A 19,103-nucleotide genomic window follows, 5' to 3' on the forward strand; every position below is an offset into this window, starting at 1 on the left:
ACTCATTGTTATTGTCCACATTACCGGGAGGGCAGGAGTAGGTGGCGCTCTCATAACTTCATCTTGTGAATCGCGCCAACCCCGTTCTTTCTCGCGGTATTTGACACTGACAAGGAAGTCATGCTGGCATCGCAAAAGCCGGTTTGTAGAGCTCAGCGCCGTCAGCGGTTTTTATTTAAACAAATAAAGCTAACGAATGTATTCTTTAACTGACTGCGCGACGGATAGAGAACGAGATCATCACGTGTCAGGCTGTTTTACATTGACTGAGATGAGTGTCATCAGGAGTCACTCGCATGGAATCTGGAGGGATTCATCAGTCACTCGTCGCCAGAGATAATTATCCTAGTCTACGTTGAAGTATCTTTGATTAGTCTATATTTGTAGTTGTATAGCTTCACGTAAAGATTTTAGCACTATGTATAACGCGGAGAGGATCCCTAAAACAAGTATCGACCAAAACAATGAAAACAGAAGTGACGTGAACTCTGACGGGGCAGGTCAAGATAAAGACCCTACTGATTCAATCCCGAGGAGACCTTCCAGAAGAATCGTCCTTCACGTTGATCTCAACAACACAATCCTTGTATCTGACGCAGTTACAAGACAAGGAACTATAGGTGCTCTTGAATACTTCCTGTCCACGGTGACCTGGGGCCGAATGACAAAAGGTAAGACAACTTATCTTAAGGGCTTCACAGACAAGGTTTAAGCCTAGTTCCAGACTAAAATGCATGTTTGAGCTTATCTCTTAAAATATGTCAGTGCCATTGCTTTGTCTCAAGAAGCACACCAGTAATGTGTTTTTTCTAAGGCACGTTTATAAAAGCTGTCCTAATTGTACTAAGGCCTAATCCTAGCTTAATATAAGCCCGGTCTGTGAAACCAGGCTATAGTGGTTGCCTTGCATACTTGCTCAGCATCACATCACGTGGTTCTTCACACTGCTTGCAGGTAAATGGGAGTGGTTGTCAGAAGCACCATCTCTCCTCCAGCCTTATGAGGGCGCTGTTACATACTACTCCCAGTTTGGCCGAGTGGTAAGCTTCACCACCGTAGGTCCAGGCCGACGGTTCCGGAAGATCCTGGAAGAACATCTAGAGCTGCTCCAATGGCCGCCTGACTTACCTGCGGATAAGGAGCTTTCTGTTAAGGGAGAAGATGGGAAGCTGTATCACTGGATCCTACCTTGCTTCTTCCAGATGCTGCAGGACTTGGCTTCACAGGGTGTGGAGTTCTCCGTCCTGTTCCGTACGTTTGGCTCAGATCTGCCCCGTGTTCTGACTGCCATCCAGCACGCCGTCGAACACGGCTCACATCCGCTCTTTCCTGACCTCCCGGCTCTAAAGGTATTTAACATGCAGACCTAGGATTTGTGCTATCCTAGATGAAGCAAGCCTCATTAGGACTGTCTCCCCTCACAGCTGAAGGTGAATGTGACCGCCGGACGCATCCGGTGCAGCGGGAAGGGTGCAACGCTGACTCGTGGAGAAGAACACGTGTCCACACGGGACGGAGAGCGGTGTGTGTACCAGTATCTGAGCTCTGCTGAGGGTCTGGGTGGCTTCCAAGACAACTTTGACTGGTGAGGAACCTGTTATGGATCAAAAATAAAATGTAATTGTGTTGTTGTTTATCAGTATCAAGCCTTTGTTCTTCCCAAATAGGTGGGCACGGAACACATACTCCATTTTAGGAGGAAAACCACTCTGGATTGATCCTTTTGATGCCAAAGTTCAGCATATCTTCATTGATGACAACATTCGGCAAAATGACGAGGACACTATTGTTCATCCTAAGGTGCGTGATGTTAATTTTCTCTTCTCCAGAATGAGCGTCCCATGTTTCTCACCCATTCCACTGTACACTCAGGTGTTCTTGGACCCCGAGGGCCTGCAGACTCGGACGGCCTCCACATCAGAGCTGTATGATCTGTGTCTGGTACAGAACGACCTACTGAAGGCCATTTCTGAACCTGGATATTTCACCCGACGCATCCAGATCTGCATGGAGAACTATGAGGGGAACATCCAAACGGGGTAGTTCGATGAATCTCAACGTCATGCAGGAAAACATTATATAAAACAGACAAATTATGCATAAACACAATCCTGTGGTATGGAAAAAACATGTTCTCAACCACAGATCAACACCCTTTATTTACCTAATGGAGAATGTTGCAATCAATAGATCCACAAATATATATATATTTACCGTCATGGGTCCGATTAGCACTCACCGGGTAGATCTCACAATCATAAACGCATTGGCAGCTGCTCCATAGATCTATTGTTATATGCTCATTAAGATGGTTCTTCCAACTGTATTCTCAGGGCTTGTGAACATCAGAGGTAGTTTTTTAGTGTTATTATATTTTGATGCAGTTAACAAAATAAGTAAATCATATCAAAACTAGTGCTGTCAAATCGATGAATTGCTTCCAAGTAACATAAGTTTGTAAATATATGTGACTATATATATAATTTATTTATTTTTCTATCGATTTGACAGCACTAATCAAAACACTTGAATTTTTAGACCTTTTTTGTGAAGAATTCATTGTTTTTGCACTTGAACTTATTTTATATTTTTTAAATCCTTTTGGTTTGTTCTAACACTAGTTTGAAGCTGAGACTAATCAAAGCAGAATTTGACAATTTCTAATGTTCATGGATTGAGGAGCTTGTAGTTTACATGTATGCAGTTTTACATGTTACAATCTTATATTGCCATTATTAAAATCACATTTCACACTAAAGTGTCTGCATCCTCGCTACTTTCAAAGTTCTGAGGTAAAGCTTATGATTTAAAACGTTTCTAATCCAATTAAATAATCCAAACAACAGTTAATGACTCCAGCATTTTTATCTCACTGTCATAAGAGATTGTTATTCTGCTGAAGTTTGCAATTGCACAGTCACTCCTTTTAGTGTGTATTGTTATATAATGCATTATTTATGATGGCAATTTTAAAGTTATTTTTTTTTGCTACAGAAATAAATTATTTTGACTTCATTGTCTGGTCACTTTGCACTGTGTTGAATGTCTCTTTATTTATCACTTGTTTGCACACATTTTAAGCTTAGTGTATGTGTGCAGCCATGAGACTGAATGTTTAGTAAACATTTGCTCTTCTGACACATTTGTCAGCTTTCTTTTAAGATTTGACATCAAAACAATAATTATACTCGTGTGTAGTATAAACAGAACGTTCAGAATCTGAAATCGGATTGGATTCAATCGAACTGACGAAAATTAGTGTAATTGTAAACATTTGTACACTCAAGTATGCCACTGAAAAAACAGCTTCTGGATTGTCACCTTATTTTCAGGTTTTAATCCAGATTTGTAGTATATACTTTTAATTTGAGCATCTCATAGATACACATTTACATGCGATATAAAAAATTATTTACTCCTCCTATACATATACATAATAGGCGCTCTGGGACCACTGATCTATGTTATTAGATCAGTGTCTGGGACGCATGGAGTTACTATGGTAACTGCCATAAACACGATTTGTCGCGAGGTAAGTGACAAAGAAAACCTGTTCAAATCTACACATTGAAGTCAATTCTTTTTTTATTCATTAAGTTTTTTGTTTAAAACTGTATAAGAGTAATTCGTTTCTTTTTGGTGCGAGAAGTAACCTAAATTGTTAGTTTAGTGCCTATCAAGCAAGCTAAAGTTAGCTAGCGTGCTGATGATGTGAACGAATTGATTAATTTAAATGTAAAATCGTTTATTTTAACACGTGAAAAGTGGATCAAGGTAACGTTAACCAAGACAGCAGAATAATGTCAGGCTCTGATGAAGATGAGGTTTTGAAAGCAGGGGAAGAAGATGAAGAGGTAACGTTAGAGAAAAAGGAGATTTCAGGACAAGAGGATCAGGTAACGTTAAGTTAAACAAGACTGTATTATGCACTTTATTTTTATTCTTATTGTTCTTAATATATTAACGTGTTCTACTATATTAATAATAAATAAATAAAAATATAAAGATGAATTGTCTGATTTTCTTTTGTGTTTCTTACTTTATTATCAGCTAGAGTCTTGTCCACTAACCCAAGACATGATGGCGAAAAGCCTGTCCTTATTGTGTCGCACAGGGAATGGTCTGTCTCATGCCTATGTCAGACTTGACCTTAAAAGCAAGTAAGCTTGTCTGGCATTGTCTGGTAAGCATTCCCAACATGTTGCCATGCATATTTACTGTATCTCACAATGTTGCTTTCCACTGTACCCGTCTAAACCAGGGGTCTGACAGACCTGGCCTTGATCAGCTCCTTCATCCATCTGCGCTACTTGGACTTCTCCTCCAATCATTTGTCAGACTTCTCTCCATTGGCCGACCTCACCCAGCTGCTGTGGGTGAAGGGAGATGGTAACCTGCTTCAGAGGTTCGAGGGTCAGCCGTTTAGCCAGCTCACTTACCTACAGTGGCTCAGCTTTGCCAACAACCGCCTATTTGATGTTAAGGGCATTGGAGGCCCAGCACTAGAAACCCTCAATCTCACTGGTTAGTTACGTCCATTTAGTAGGTTGTTGTACTTTTGCAGTGGCAATGAGATCTTTTTGTCTATGTTACCAACCACACTGGTTTATTTCGGCAAATCTAGAGTGGTGTATTTAGCTATCGGCTATGTAAAATACAGTATGTAATTCAATAGATATTATGAACTTCACTGTAATCTGCACTAAACACTAACATTTAATTTCTATATTTTTAGGTAATGGTATCCAGACCATGCAGGGACTAGAATATCACAATCTAACCAATCTGGTGACTCTCGAGCTCAGAGGAAATTGTTTGGAAACTACAGATGGCATTTACCTCCCCAATTTACGCCACTTGTATCTGGTACAATTGCTCGTATTGATGTTTATGGTAGATGTTTAAAAGTATGTGATGCTGATTAGAACTACCATCTGGCACTTTCTCCCAACTATTTAAGGCTCAGAACAACCTAAAGCGACTGGAGGGTCTGGAGAAGCTTGAGCATCTCAAAACTCTTCACCTCAGGGATAACCAGTTAGAAACACTAGATGGACTCAGTCCCAACATGAAATGTCTCCAGTATCTTAACGTCAGGTAACAGAAATACAATAACAAAAGGTTTGGCATTTTCTCAGTCTGGCTAAAATTGAGGAAGCGAATGTGTTTCAATAATATTATTACCACTGTCTGATAACCCTCTTTTTCACACCTTAAGGGGGAACCTTATCTCTTCTATGAGGGCTTTGCGAAATCTAGTGAGTGTTGGGCAAACCCTGAAGGCCCTTGTGCTCTTGGAGAACCCTTTAGCGAAGACTGACGATTACAGGATGTATGTGATCTCACATCTGTCCCAGCTGGAGAAACTGGACAAGGATCCCATCACAGCTGAAGATAAGTCTGCGGCCCAGGAAAAGGTGCAGAACCTGTTTATGGCATATGCTATTATTAATTACCTTCTTTTTATTTAGCCTAGTTGTGTCAATAAAGGTTTCTCAGATAATATTTTAACTACATTGCAACATTCTTTTTTTTAGGACTTTGATGATGAATATGCTGAAGATCAAGAGGATAACTGAATAGGCTTTGCTACATTGAAATGTACTTGTAAATATTATTTTATATTCAATAAAGTCCACTATAAAAAAAAATGGTTTCCTTTTCATGCCGTATAGTCTCTGATGTGATCTTTATAGTATGTCTGCAGCTGTTGGTAAAAAAGATACTGAACAGCACTTGTCAATACACTAGATATGATAACAAGGTATAACACTCTAATCTAATGCCTATCATGAAGAGAACAAGGAAACATATCTCAAGGTTTGCAACCTATTTGTACATGCATCATGTTCTTATTTACATGTTTTAATTTTCTGCAAAATGTCACACACTTGGTGTTCTACCAAGAGAGAACCAAAAAGTTAGACTTTTGCCACTTCTTTTTTCTTGTTGATGTTTTATGGCAGTTGGCAAACAAACCAGTTTATGGTGCATAATCCGCCACCTACTGGAATGGAGTTTGAGGCGATGATATCAAGGGAAATAATAATAAAGAGAAAACCTACCAATATTTTATAATATAACTTTCTTATTTTTTAGGAAAAAAAAATATTAGAGCTGAATGACCTTTATAAAAACAGTTTAGCACAATCTGTAATGTCAGAGAATTAATGCCAGCAGATTTGAATTCCTGTTAACTGGAGTCTTTCCCTTTCATACGCCCTACAGTTAATCAGCACATGCTCTAGTGTTTCTGGAAATCCACAAAGAGATTACTCTGACCGGATTCATGTTTTACTTGAAGCAGCCACTTCCTCAACTCGTTTGTTTATAAACGCCCACATTAAAGGGGAAGAGCCTGTTTTTAACCCTGTAAGTCAGACAGGAAATAGTCAGAAACATCTTTTTTTTAATGGACCGTTTATTGAACTTTAAGACAAAAAAAATTATAAAATACAAATGTGTCATGTTTTGTATCATATTCGATACATTAGGTTTTTATGGTCTACATGTATAATATGCGTGAGAGGCGTAATAAATTAGTCCCACACATTCTACTTGTACTACGGTTACCACACCTCAAATATTGTTCAGGTTTTTGTCCTTTAAACGCTAATATAATGTGGGATATATATATATATATATATATATATATATATATATATATATATATATATATATATATATATATATTTGAAGACTTTAGATGGAAAAGCTAATTTTAGAAGAAAATTTCAGATCGCACTTAGAGGCTTTTGCATATATATATATAGGCCCTTGCTTTATCTAATATGACACACCAGGCTTTATAGGGTTAAACTCCTTTCTTCAATTCTGTCATCATGACTCGACGAATCATTGATTAAATCAGCTACTCCACTCCTTCAGTGATTTTACAACAAGCGCAACATTTAATAATTGTAACAGTGCGTGCAAATAAAGGTGTTACTTCAATATATATATTTAAAAAATGAACTCAATTCTCTTACATTCTAATCTTATGTGAGATTTAACCTAACAGAGCTCTGTTTGTCTGCGCGGTCTTTGCCATATCCTGATTTGGCAAACTCCTCTGTTGCGAAAAGCGTTTCGTCCAATGGCTGGCCTTAGCGGATGAGTTGACAGCTGACGTAACGCGTCTCTTAAAAGCTACAGCGCACCACGCGTTCCCCGCGTCTACTCACACACCGCCCTCTGCTCTGGTGCTTACTGCGGTTATCTCAGCAAATACAGATTAACGTAGAATCAGAATAGTTTATTTGAGTTACAGCAGTCTCGTTTATTCCATCTCATTTCCCCACACAGTTGAAACATGAGCTATCACAAACCCGACGAGAAAACTCTGCAGGGCCTGAAAGACATCGCGAACAAGCTCAGGATTCACTCCATCAAGGAAACATGCGCCTCAAACTCCGGGTAAAATCTTCTGAACTTATCAAAATTCACTCTTAATGTATTTCTAGGATGGTAAACGACAGGTTTGCAACTGTGCTCGCTTATTTATCTCATTTGTCGTGCAAATGTTCTCTTGACTCTCCTGCACAACACGTGAACTTGGCGAGGGGGCCGGACACAGTGTTGTTGCTACTTGGTTTTGAATCATTCGACATTTTTAGTTTCTAAATGAATCATTAGCATTGCACTAATACTACGTGAGTAGTGCAGCTTTTTAGCCCATCGTGGCCTCCAAGCAATGACCAGTGAAAATTGGCTTAGCTCTCATCGCCCCTATAATTAGCACGGGCATGTGGGACTGCAGGTGGGATTATAAAGTGTTTGTAAGTTCTAAATTATCCAGTGTTTTTGTCATATGTACCATCCACTGAGCTGCAACTGATCCCAGTTCGAAAACGAATTATTTCGAGTCGAATCTTTTTTGAACCGGTTCTTTGAAACGAACTGTTTGTAAGAACCGGTCTACGGAAATGACTCGTACTCCCCAGAACTAATTAATTACTGCCAGCTCGTGGGTGCACGTTTTCCCTGCAGGTTGTCACGTGGAGGCGTACAGGACTCGTGGTACCCGTTGTACTGTGGGTTAAAGTGCTGTTAGCCTCCATGAATAAAGCATGCTTCTCACTTGATTTTCATCTTACCATCGCTTTTAAGTATGTGGTGATAAGGAGAGTTCAAATGGAGCTTGCATAAAATTAAAGATTTGCTTTGGGATTGCCTAATCTCTGCAGTTCTCTCTTTTCTGAGGTTGACTGATTCATTGCAACATATGCTAATTTCACGACGTGAACTAAAATCAAAAAGGGGAGTTTATTAACATATAGAGCCTGGATAGAAAGGCTACCTTATTAGATGCTTTTATTGTATAAAAAAAAACTTTTATTGTTTTTTCCTCGTAGACCATGTGTCAGAGGGTTAATTTGTTACAATACACTGCACACACCCTTGCTGGCATGCAACAAGCTTTCATTCATTGTAAATCTTGTCTAGGAATTTCCCTGAGTGTTGAAACTTTTACGTGATACTATTTGTTTTACTCTTGTGACACTTCCTCTTATTTTGTTCCTTCTCATTTCTGTTTGTGTATGTCCATTTCTTTCCTCCTCTCAAATATAGTTATAATCCCTAGTAAACATTTAAACGGTTATCAAGGAAGTGCTAATCATGACTCAGATTTTGTCTGAATCCGATCAATGGACATTTGTTTAACACCTTTTCCATTGTTGTTTTTTATTTCAGCTTAAATGAGTCACACTGTAGGACAAAAATGGTAATTCATGGTGTTATGTTTGGTGAAAAATTAAGAAATATACTGACCGATAACATAAGACTGCATGTATTTTGACTCACAATAAAATTATAATGGGTTTTTCAACAGGCAGATCTGTGATCGCTGAATTGCATGAGTTTTTCTAAACTCTGACTTTAAAGTTCTTGTCAATTCAAGTCACTTTGTGAACAAACTAACAGTTTTACTGCACCCTTAATTTAAGTACAAACTTGGTCATCTGTGTGTTTTTATTTATTTTTATTTGTAATAACAGTTTCAACATAACCAATGCTGCAATTTAATTTAACTGTTCTGTGAGTCTCATGCTCACTTAAAGGAACCGGTCCCATTAAAAAAAAGTTTCAGCCCTCTTACAAAACTTACACTTACAGCCCTAATGAAACACAAAAGGAGAAGTTTAGAATATTGTACAAGTCGCTCTTTTCCATGCGATTTGCAATGACTGACTCTTCCAGTTTAAAATATACAGGTTTGGAATGAATGTTTCATGTTTATTACTTTATACATCAAAAAGCAAGATATGTGTAGTGGCTTGAGTCTTTTCTTTAACCTATTGCAGTGTAGTCCCTTATTTGAATTTTAGAGCTAACAGCCCTACTGATTATTACCGGTATATACGTGGCTTATATATTATGCCTGTTTCAGCAGTGGCTGAAGTCATTGATTCAGATAAGGTCTATTACTACACCTCAAACCCCAATGAAGACAGTAGCAACTTCTGCCCTTTAGTACCATTTGCAATCATGTTCTAGTTTTTGAAGTGAAAGATAACCTGCACGTCTGATTGGTCTTTAACATCCAGCATGTTTGAGCTGATGGTTAATAGTTGATTGGTGGATTGTTGATATTGATGCGTGTTCCCTCTCACAGACATCCCACCTCATGCTGCAGCGCTGCAGAGCTAATGTCAGTGCTGTTCTTCCACACCATGCGCTACAAAGCCGACGATCCTCGTAACGCCTGCAATGACCGCTTCATCTTGTCAAAGGTGGGCTGTGGTTCTGTGTTGGGTTATGAGCTTCATTGCACTTTTTACTTGGAGATTAAATGTATTCCACTCCTCACGTTACTGTTTTCAGGGCCATGCTGCTCCCATTCTGTATGCTGCCTGGGCAGAGGCTGGATACATCAAAGAGTCTGAGCTGCTGAACCTGCGTAAGGTCGACTCTGACTTGGAGGGTCACCCCACTCCTGTGAGTAATGTTACTCTTATCACCACATATACACCTTTCAAAAAAAATGTATGCTTTTGAATAGTCTCTTATTCTTACCAAAACGTCTACATTCTATTTGATTCTCATTTTGGTTAACCAATATTGATTCTTGAATCGCAAGAATCAATCTTAGCCTTTGCAAGTTGTTGAATGAGCAAAACTTTGTAGCCTGCCTCCCGTCCAATAAATTGTGATAAGCTTTGGTACTTCTGATATGAAACCGTCCTAGCTTTCAAATTCTTTCAATTTAATTATGAAATTCAAACACTACTGTTTTGTCGCTCTTAAATATGGTGTGACCGATCGCTGTAGCAGTGTATTTTGCTAAATATATGCACTGTTGCATATTCATTGTATTTTTACTTGATCTGTTCTTCAATATTGAGTGCATGTTTGAATAAATTTGTCATGTTTTTATGACAGCCACCATTGTTTATACCACAAATGTTTATATTTCAAAAAGAGTAGAAATTTTACTCTTTTTAAAAAGTTAGTTTAGTATAACATCACTATTATTATTCACTCTTGTGAAATTTAAATTTAAGTTGCCTATACAAAAGTTAATTTTACCCTTAATATTATAGAAATGTTCCAACTTCCCTGTGTAGTTTACAGCATTTAAGATATGTTTTTTTTTTCCTTTGAGATTATTTTCCATGTACTGTACCAGGTACATATGCCACTAAATCAAAATCAGAATTGAATCTGAAACCTGTGAATCGAATCATGAAATTTGTGTCAATACCCACCAAAGTAATTTATTCCTGTCAAAGCTGAATTTTCAGCATCATTACTCAAGTCTTCAGTGTCTCATGATCCTTCAGAAATCATTCTGATATGCTGATTTAGTGCTTAAGAATCATTTATTATTTTCAATGTTGAAAACTGTTGCGATGCTTAATATTTTGGGGAACACTGTAATGCATTTAAGGATTCTTTGAGGAATAGAAAGATCAGGAAAAACACCATTTACTTGAAATAGAAATATTTAGTAACAAATGCCTTTACTGTCTTTTTTTATTTAACACGTGTATAAGGGTAATGAATTAAGGTATACATTTCTTGTTTTCTTTTTCTTTTTAAATCATACTAACTTTAAGTAGTGACTAAAGTCTTTCACTTAACCAATTACCATGAAAATAACCACTTCTGTTCATTTCAGAAACTAGCATTTGTGGATGTGGCGACAGGTTCTCTTGGCCAAGGTTTGGGTGCTGCCTGCGGTATGGCCTACACCGGAAAGTACTTTGACAAATCTAGGTACGCTTGTTATCCCAGAGCATGCCATCTTGTTTTGATTCACATTATTTGATTCCCTCATTTAATGAGTACAATGAGTACCACGAGTAATTTGGTGTACACCAAATAAAAAAAAAAATCTCATGCTGGAATGGCCCCAATAATCAAGCCCAAACAAGGTTTTGCTCTCAGATGATAGTAATAATTTAATAATGGTTTAATAAGCTGTATTCGGACGGGACTAGTTTCCCCGGAGGATGTTGAAGAATTTGTTTCACGGGTGTGTTTTGTGATTTTTATTTTTCTCAAACAACATCCGTAAAAATTCCAGAGCAAATTATCGGTTTTCGGCTAACTCTATGTTCCTCTGATAAATCCAATCCCGCCCAAATACTAATGTCTGTGATTTGCTGATGTTGTACTTGTATTATCCTAACGTTGCTCATGTGGTGTTTGATCTACCTGAGCCTGCAGTTTGCACACCAATCTTGTGAATATCAAGCATTAATTTAATTTCAGTATGATGCACACATTCCCTCCTCTGTTAAAAACACGGAGATGTTCGTCCCATACGAATTTGGAACAGTCACAGCTGTCGAGTGATGAGAAATGTAACTCAAACGTCATTTAGAAAACTAGTCCCATCCTAATAGGGCTTATAGAGGAAAATGTTATGGTGCTGTAACTGGATGTGTCTGTCTTATCTCACGGTCTCATTAGCTACCGTGTGTTCTGCATGATGGGAGATGGTGAGTGTTCAGAAGGGTCTGTGTGGGAAGCCATGGCTTTTGCCTCCTATTACAAGCTTGACAATCTGGTGGCCATCCTTGATGTGAACCGTCTGGGCCAGAGTGAAGCAGCACCACTGCAGCACAACATGAACACCTACAAGGAGCGCTGCGAGGCCTTTGGGTAGGTCTTCCAGATTCTGCTGGGCTTTATCTCTTGCTATGGTAAACACTCACTGGCCACTTTATTAGGTACATCTGTTCAACTGCTCATTAATGCAAATATCTAATCAGCCAATCACATGACAGCAACTCAATGCATTTAGGCATGGTCAAGACAATCTGCTGAAGTTCAAACTGGGCATCAGAATGAAAGGTGAAAGTGACTTTGAACATGGCATGGTTGTTGGTGCCAGACGAGCTGGTCTGAGAATTTCAGAAAATGCTGATCTACTGGGATTTACACGCACAACCATCTCTAGGGTTTACAGAGAATGATCTGAAAAACAGAAAATATCCAGTGGGCAGCAGTTCTGTGGGTGAAAATGCCTTGTTGATGCCAGAGGTCAGAAGAGAAGGCCAGACTGGTTTAAGCTTATAGAAAAGCAACAGTAACTCAAATGATCACTCATTACAACCCAGGTCTGAGGAAGAGCATCTCTGCTTCAAGGTTTGTCGTGTTGTGCGTTCAGAGTAACTGAGGCTACAATTAGCACAGGCTCAGCAAATTTGGACAATGGGATATTGGAAAAATGTTGACTGATCTGATCAGTCTCTATTTCTGCTGTGACATTTAGGGGAATAAACAGCATGGACCCGTCCTGACTTGCATCAACGGTTCAGGCTGCTGTTGGTGTAATGGTGTGGGGGATATTTTCTTGGCACACTTTGTGCCCCTTAGTACCAATTAGGGTTGTAACGGTATGAGATTGTCACGGTATGATAATGGCCTCTGAAAATTTCACGGTTTCATGGTATACGTTTTTAAACAATTTTTGGTTATTATAATCATCAGCTACGATGACCCTTAATGCATGAAAACAGATTGTTTTTTTGGTTGAACATATGGTTTATTAAAACAAACTTTTTTTAATGAAAAAACCTATGGACGTATGAGTCCCTTTTTTTTCCTCAATTGTTCAGGGCTGAACAATTGACCGTTCGCAAAACCCCGCCCTCGAACGGTTCTCGTCCAATCCTAGCTCAGCAACTGTAACTAAGGAGAAGGACCTCCGTCAAACATTCCGATTTCAGCAAGATAGTGCAACGATGCGCCTATGGCAGTGAGGTCTGCACGGGCTTAAAACTTGCTGTATTTTATGATTGCTTGCAACTATTATTAAAAAATAGGCTACATGTACAAACACCGTTTCACTATGGCACTGCGTCCCCTAATCAGTCAGCAAACAAGAGAGAAAAAAAAGAGAAAAAGCACGGACTTACTAATTACGAAACTTAGATGTGGTTGAACAGGTACACAGTCACAAATTCCTCTGGAACTCAAACATTAAACTTCAAAACAAAGTTCGCGCAGTTGCACAACTATTTATTTACACAAATATGTCCTTCTCAGTCGGCTACGAGTTATGAAGAGAACAGCATGGATAGTTGATGGTTTCAGCGCGTCCTCTGATTGCAGTGTTGTGACTGAAATAGCGCGCGCGGGAGCACATGCGCAAAACAGTTTTGTAAAATGATATATGATCAAATAAAAATGATTGATATATAATTTTACAAAACTGTTTAGTGCATGTGCTCCCGTGCGCTATTCTGTCTACACTTTCTGTCGTGCCTTGGAGGATATGTCTGCTGCATTACTCCAAAACCAATCACTTAATGTATGGAGCTCAACCCAGTCATGCGTCTGGTTCTCAATTGTTTGACGGGCGTAGTAACAATAACTAAGGGGCGTGGCTTTTGCGAACGGTCAATTGAGGAAATTGCAATTTGCATATTGCATACGGTTTCACATTCTTTTAAAAATGGTTTATATACTGCCTACTGAGCTATAAGCAGTGTACTAGTATTCATTTGAAACACAACCACTTTACCTGTAACCAATTTGTTTCTTCAGCTTCAACACTTATGTGGTGGATGGCCATGATGTGGAGGAGCTGTGCAAGGCAATGTGGCATGCCAAACAAATAAAAGGGAAGCCCACTGCCATTGTAGCCAAAACATTTAAAGGCAAAGGTCTCAAAGGTAAATAACTATATCATGTACTGCAAGATCAGCAGCACATCATGATGACCGGCATTAATGATGTCTGTTATTAGCATGGTGCTCATGCTGACTTTCTGACCTGTTCTTTTGTTTAGACATTGAGGATCAGGACAACTGGCATGGGAAGCCTATGCCTAAAGACCGGGTGGATGAGCTGATTAATTACCTCCAGAGTCAGATCCAGTCCCCCAATAAGCCCATCCACCCTCAACTGCCCAATGATGATACTGCTCCAGCTGACCTCACCCCCATCCATCTGCTCACTCCTCCAGAATACAAGATCGGAGACAAGGTGATGAACTGAGACATTATACTTCATAGCTGTAGGAGTTTTGATTGATTCATTTCTTTGAGCAAATGCTTCCCGTCTTCTGAAGTTGCTCAAAAGAAGGCTTAATAAAACTGCTTTTGTTTGCCCAGGTCTCCACTAGGAAGGCTTATGGTGTCGCCCTGAAGAGAATGGGGGATGCCAGCCCTCGTGTGGTGGCCCTGGATGGTGACACCAAGAACTCAACCTTCTCTGATATCTTCAAGAAGGCCCATCCTGATCGCTACATTGAGTGCTTCATTGCAGAGCAGAACATGGTGTGTAACTGGATTTTTCTTCCCCCTTTATACTAATAATTAACAAGTCATGTTGGCAAAGCAAAAGTATATTGCCTGGCAGCGTGTGTGTCACAGATGAATAGGTTTGTAAACTCTTTCTGGAGCACTTTGTGATAAGTTGAAGGTGTGGTGCATTATTCATACCAGTATTCAGTTGTAAATACCTGACCTCACCCTGTTGAAATGTTATCACTTCACCACTATTCACTTTCTGACTAATATTTATCAATGTCAAGTGCTTACTAAATAGGACATGATTTCCCACAGTGAGAAAGAATTCCTTCCTGCATAAACATAGCCATATTGAGTCAAAATCTAGAAAATATTGCTTAAATTGTTTTAATACAAATAAGTAGTTTGTTGTATTTAGTGATTTATTATTTACGGTATTTATTTAGTGGTTTAAAATGTATTTCTAAATAACATAAAATATACACTTGAGTTTGGAGCCAGTAAGATTTTTTTTTTAAAATGAATATATTTTTTAATGTATACCTTTTTATATTCAAAGAATCCTGCAAAAAAATGCATCACGATTTCCTGAAATCTATTTAAAAAGAAAAGCCATTTTTAATTATAATCTTTGAGTTTTTACTATATATCTGACCACATAAATTCAGTCTTGGTTAATATGAGAATAAAAAAATAAATCTTAATGACCCCAAACTTTTGAACAGTATTGCAATTATATTACATTTATAAAGTGTAATATTTAATAAATAATAATATTATTAGATAAATTAAATGGACATGCTATGTATTAAAGGGGTCATGACATGAGAAACCAAATTTGCCTTGATCTTTTGGTATATAAGAGGTCTTTATACCATTAAAACGTCCTGCAAGTTTCATAGCTTAAGACGTCCTCCCTATTATAAACGAATCATTTATTTAATCAAGCTCTAAATACAGCTCGTTCTGGATCCATGGTAAGAAGTGACGTCACGGTACGAAGTGACGTACCAGCGTTTGCATATGACCGCCTCCGGCAAAAGACAACTACGCTTTAAGCGCAAGACAACTACGCTCATTTCGTATCGTTGTCGCGCCCGCGCGCTGCGCGCTTCACAAGCGTTCAGTCGACGGACAGCGAGTGGGTCTGTGTACAGGGAAATTACGATGCCACAGATGTGCTGTTCCTGGCTGTGGACAAACAACATCTGTGAATACGCTGCGAAAGATCCAGTCGTCAGGGAAAAATGGATGCACTTTATTTTTTGCGGACGTCTCTCAGTCACGGCAGTGTTAGTTTAAGCGTTTGTTCTGAAGGATGACTGTTTTGAGAACAAATCCCAAAATGATGCTGGCTTTGCCAGAAAACTGTTGCTCAAAGATAAGTCCGTGTCGACTATTCTGGCCTCAACAACGACGACGCAAACTGTAAGTAATGTATTTAAAACTTTAAACTACTTTTTAAATACGCTGAATCCGCAATGTTCTGGCTGGGGGCGTTAATAATTGATGCATAGGCACTGACGTTAGCCAATCATATCAGTGGGCATTAACACTGAACTCTTAAAGGGGAAACACCCCCAAAACAGACTGTTTGACTCTGAGGATGAGAAACAGGGTGGGAAAAGGTCATAAATCACTACATTTTAAAAGTTTTTTGTAAAAAAAACTATAGTAATACTATAATTGCACCTAAGGGAACATAATAATAAAATAAAAAAACCCATGTCATGACCCCTTTAAATGTATTTAATTATTCTGCTATCCAGGTGAGTGTGGCTATTGGTTGTGCCACTCGTGATCGCACGGTTTCATTCGCCAGCACTTTTGCCGCCTTCTTTGCTCGTGCCTATGACCACATCCGCATGGCAGCGATCTCCCAGTCTAACGTCAACCTGGTCGGCTCTCACTGTGGCGTTTCCATTGGTAAGGCACTGTGATGTGAAGTACATGTATTCTTGCCATTTATCTGGACTTAACACAGTCAAGTCTTTTCTTCTATCTAAAATATCATTTAGTTTCTTTCTTTTATGGAAATATTTCCTAACTTTAAAATTTGTCCAGGTGAGGATGGCCCCTCGCAGATGGCACTGGAGGATCTCGCAATGTTCCGTGCCATCCCAACATGCACAGTGTTTTACCCTAGTGATGGAGTATCTACCGAGAGAGCCGTGGAACTTGCAGCCAATACAAAGGTATGGTTTGTGGTTTACACTAAATGGTCTAAGTACAGTCATTTATTAATTTGGCACCAGAAAGTTAATCTGTTGTTCTTTGGCTCAGTGTTCATGCTATTTTCTGCTTTCAGGGTATCTGTTTCATCCGCACCAGTCGACCTGACACTGCTGTCCTCTATGATGCTGAAGAGAAATTTGAAATTGGAAAAGCCAAAGTGAGAAAAAAACATTGGACCAGAGCACACTTTTAATCAAGTCATTTATACTTTCCAAATTTAGTTTCATTCTACAGCAAGGAAGGCTAAAGTTATCAGCCATGCTGAAACATGTCAGAAAAGCAAATGAGGCGGCCTCTTTGGGCTATCTGGTTCACAACGGTTTTACTAACAATTTCTCTTTCGGTCCTGTAGGTGGTGCGGCAGTCCAGCAAAGATCAGGTGACTGTTATTGGAGCTGGTGTAACACTGCATGAGGCTCTGACAGCATATGAGCAACTAGCCAAAGAAGGTTTGTACAACGCCTACTGGCCATAATAGGATATTACATTAGTCATTAACTGTACCTAGATTAATTTTATAGAATTAAAACTCAATTTTGTATTGTAAGTTTAGTTAACTTGTATTATGTTATATATTTTATATTAAAGCACATTGCTTGCTTTTTCTCAATTTCAAAGCTGTTGAGCTCAAATGTCTTGCTTGTGAAAACACTGTTTAGGAGGTTCTCAACTGGAATATTTCACATTCTCAATTCCACCTTCTGCCCTTTAGAGCAGTAATTAACTCCTATATTAATAACTGATAGCTGATGGAATAGGATAATGTCACAGAAATTAGCTGAATACATTTTTTTTTAATGAATTTAGACTTTTTTTTATTCAGAGATGTGTTTAACTGATGTATATGAAGTATCACTGGAATGTATTATAGAATTTTTGTATTAATATTAAATGTTTTTTTGTTAATTGTATGACTTGTTATTCTCGCCATGAAGATAGCCATGCTGTTGACAAAAATAAAACTGTTAAGTATATTCTCTATTTGCCAGGTGTGAACATTCGGATTATCGATCCATTCACCATTAAGCCCCTGGATGCCTCTACTATTGTGGCAAGTGCTCGTGCCACAGGAGGAAGGGTGATAACTGTAGAGGACCACTACAAAGAGGGTGAGCTGCTTTAAAAAAAAAAATATATATATATAAATATTATTGATAACCCATTAAGATCAAATGGGAAGACTGTAGACCCCCTTCCTGTTACTTTCTTAGTTTCTTCCAATGCTGTGAGATATTTTATGTTGGTTCCTATGCTCTCATTGTAGGTGGTCTGGGCGAGGCTGTCTTGTCTGCAGTGGGTGAAGAGCCTGGCATTGTGGTGCACCGGCTGGCCGTGAGCCATGTTCCCCGGAGTGGCAAACCGCAGGAGCTTCTGGACATGTTTGGCATCAGTGCCAAATGTATCGTTGCTGCTGTCAAGCGTACTTTCGCCAACTGAAACTTTTTGAACCACCTTGAACTACACCCTTCCTCTTTTTCCATTCCTAACCCAGACCCTAGAGACAAGCTCACCATCCGTATCATTCCAGAAGCTCATGGCTTGCAGATATACCTAACTTTGAGTGTGGTAATTCTCTAACTTGTGCACTATAGTCAAGAGTGTCACACATAGCTCTGAAATGCTTTCATTTTGTGTCATTATCAGGTTTGCCTTGAAATCTTTAATACTGCGTTAGTGGTTTTTAAAGGTTTGTAAGTTTATCAGAGTGTATCCTTTGATTAAATCTGTGCATTCCAGTTCCAGCTGAACATCATTAAAAAAAAGACCATTTCACATTGTCATTTCATAATTTGTCATTTCTAGTTTTTAACTGTTTGCTTCCTGTAATTATTACAAGCCAGTATACTGAAAACTGAAATAAATTTGAATTTGTTGCTTTCAGGGAGTAATAAAGTAACTTTTTTTTCTTCTTTTACTGCTGTTGCATAAGCTACTGGACAACCCAGTTTTGGAAAGCTGGTACATGAATGGTTTGGTTGTGGTGACTTGATGAAATGTATCATGTTAATGAGACAACCTCGCTATTGCTTGTTTGAACCTGTTGTTTTCACAGAATTTGATGTAGGCCTAATGTTAATAAATTTGACTGCCCATCTAGCCTGCCTATTTGCTTATTGGTAGGCTACAGCTGTAGTTAGTTTGAACACAAATCCGTATCTG

The 19,103-nt window shown here is 38.8% G+C and overlaps 3 protein-coding genes across 6 annotated transcripts; all 3 read left to right on the forward strand.

The window, feature by feature from the left end:
- The first annotated feature begins 4 nt into the window (after window positions 1–4).
- Window positions 5–3,031, forward strand: LOC306985555 (uncharacterized protein). 3 transcript variants are annotated; one of them, XR_013794822.1, is made up of 6 exons: window positions 5–671; window positions 955–1,349; window positions 1,425–1,585; window positions 1,668–1,800; window positions 1,873–2,272; window positions 2,512–3,031. XR_013794822.1 is itself a non-coding variant. In XM_079587935.1 (5 exons), the coding sequence occupies exons 1-5, from the start codon at window positions 419–421 to the stop codon at window positions 2,041–2,043; spliced, it is 1,113 nt and encodes a 370-aa protein (XP_079444061.1). In that variant the 5' UTR covers window positions 5–418; the 3' UTR covers window positions 2,044–3,031. The 3 variants fall into 3 exon arrangements, 1 of the variants encoding a protein (XP_079444061.1); XR_013794823.1 differs by having other exon boundaries at window positions 1,873–2,383; window positions 2,512–3,030; XM_079587935.1 differs by having other exon boundaries at window positions 1,873–3,031.
- A 351-nt stretch (window positions 3,032–3,382) lies between these two features.
- lrrc23 (leucine rich repeat containing 23) lies at window positions 3,383–5,635 on the forward strand. 2 transcript variants are annotated; one of them, XM_079588998.1, is made up of 8 exons: window positions 3,383–3,532; window positions 3,766–3,896; window positions 4,051–4,160; window positions 4,262–4,524; window positions 4,736–4,866; window positions 4,961–5,097; window positions 5,219–5,417; window positions 5,538–5,635. In XM_079588998.1, the coding sequence occupies exons 2-8, from the start codon at window positions 3,801–3,803 to the stop codon at window positions 5,577–5,579; spliced, it is 978 nt and encodes a 325-aa protein (XP_079445124.1). In that variant the 5' UTR covers window positions 3,383–3,532; window positions 3,766–3,800; the 3' UTR covers window positions 5,580–5,635. The 2 variants fall into 2 exon arrangements, with proteins under 2 accessions (XP_079445124.1, XP_079445125.1); XM_079588999.1 differs by lacking the exon at window positions 3,383–3,532 and having other exon boundaries at window positions 3,803–3,896; window positions 4,055–4,160.
- Window positions 5,636–6,895: 1,260 nt separating this feature from the next.
- On the forward strand, window positions 6,896–19,041 carry tktb (transketolase b). The gene is made up of 14 exons (XM_079588481.1): window positions 6,896–7,416; window positions 9,617–9,734; window positions 9,826–9,939; window positions 11,123–11,220; window positions 11,920–12,111; window positions 14,002–14,129; window positions 14,246–14,442; window positions 14,571–14,735; window positions 16,478–16,634; window positions 16,773–16,903; window positions 17,017–17,100; window positions 17,296–17,392; window positions 17,933–18,052; window positions 18,208–19,041. The coding sequence occupies exons 1-14, from the start codon at window positions 7,313–7,315 to the stop codon at window positions 18,378–18,380; spliced, it is 1,878 nt and encodes a 625-aa protein (XP_079444607.1). The 5' UTR covers window positions 6,896–7,312; the 3' UTR covers window positions 18,381–19,041.
- Window positions 19,042–19,103: the final 62 nt, after the last annotated feature.

Source organism: Phoxinus phoxinus, assembly GCF_949152265.1.
Source record: "Phoxinus phoxinus genome assembly, chromosome: 18".
Classification (NCBI taxonomy): domain Eukaryota; kingdom Metazoa; phylum Chordata; class Actinopteri; order Cypriniformes; family Leuciscidae; genus Phoxinus; species Phoxinus phoxinus.

Bases quoted from the DNA above. Each gene is read 5' to 3' on its own strand.
- lrrc23 (XM_079588998.1), top strand. From the start codon at position 3,801: ATGTCAGGCTCTGATGAAGATGAGGTTTTGAAAGCAGGGGAAGAAGAT. The intron at 3,897-4,050 runs GTAACGTTAAGT...CTTTATTATCAG, and splicing joins TTTCAGGACAAGAGGATCAG to CTAGAGTCTTGTCCACTAAC. The intron at 4,161-4,261 runs GTAAGCTTGTCT...CGTCTAAACCAG, and splicing joins AGACTTGACCTTAAAAGCAA to GGGTCTGACAGACCTGGCCT.
- LOC306985555 (XM_079587935.1), top strand. From the start codon at position 419: ATGTATAACGCGGAGAGGATCCCTAAAACAAGTATCGACCAAAACAAT. The intron at 672-954 runs GTAAGACAACTT...CACTGCTTGCAG, and splicing joins CTGGGGCCGAATGACAAAAG to GTAAATGGGAGTGGTTGTCA. The intron at 1,350-1,424 runs GTATTTAACATG...CTCCCCTCACAG, and splicing joins CTGACCTCCCGGCTCTAAAG to CTGAAGGTGAATGTGACCGC.
- tktb (XM_079588481.1), top strand. From the start codon at position 7,313: ATGAGCTATCACAAACCCGACGAGAAAACTCTGCAGGGCCTGAAAGAC. The intron at 9,735-9,825 runs GTGGGCTGTGGT...TACTGTTTTCAG, and splicing joins ACCGCTTCATCTTGTCAAAG to GGCCATGCTGCTCCCATTCT. The intron at 14,130-14,245 runs GTAAATAACTAT...TCTTTTGTTTAG, and splicing joins TAAAGGCAAAGGTCTCAAAG to ACATTGAGGATCAGGACAAC.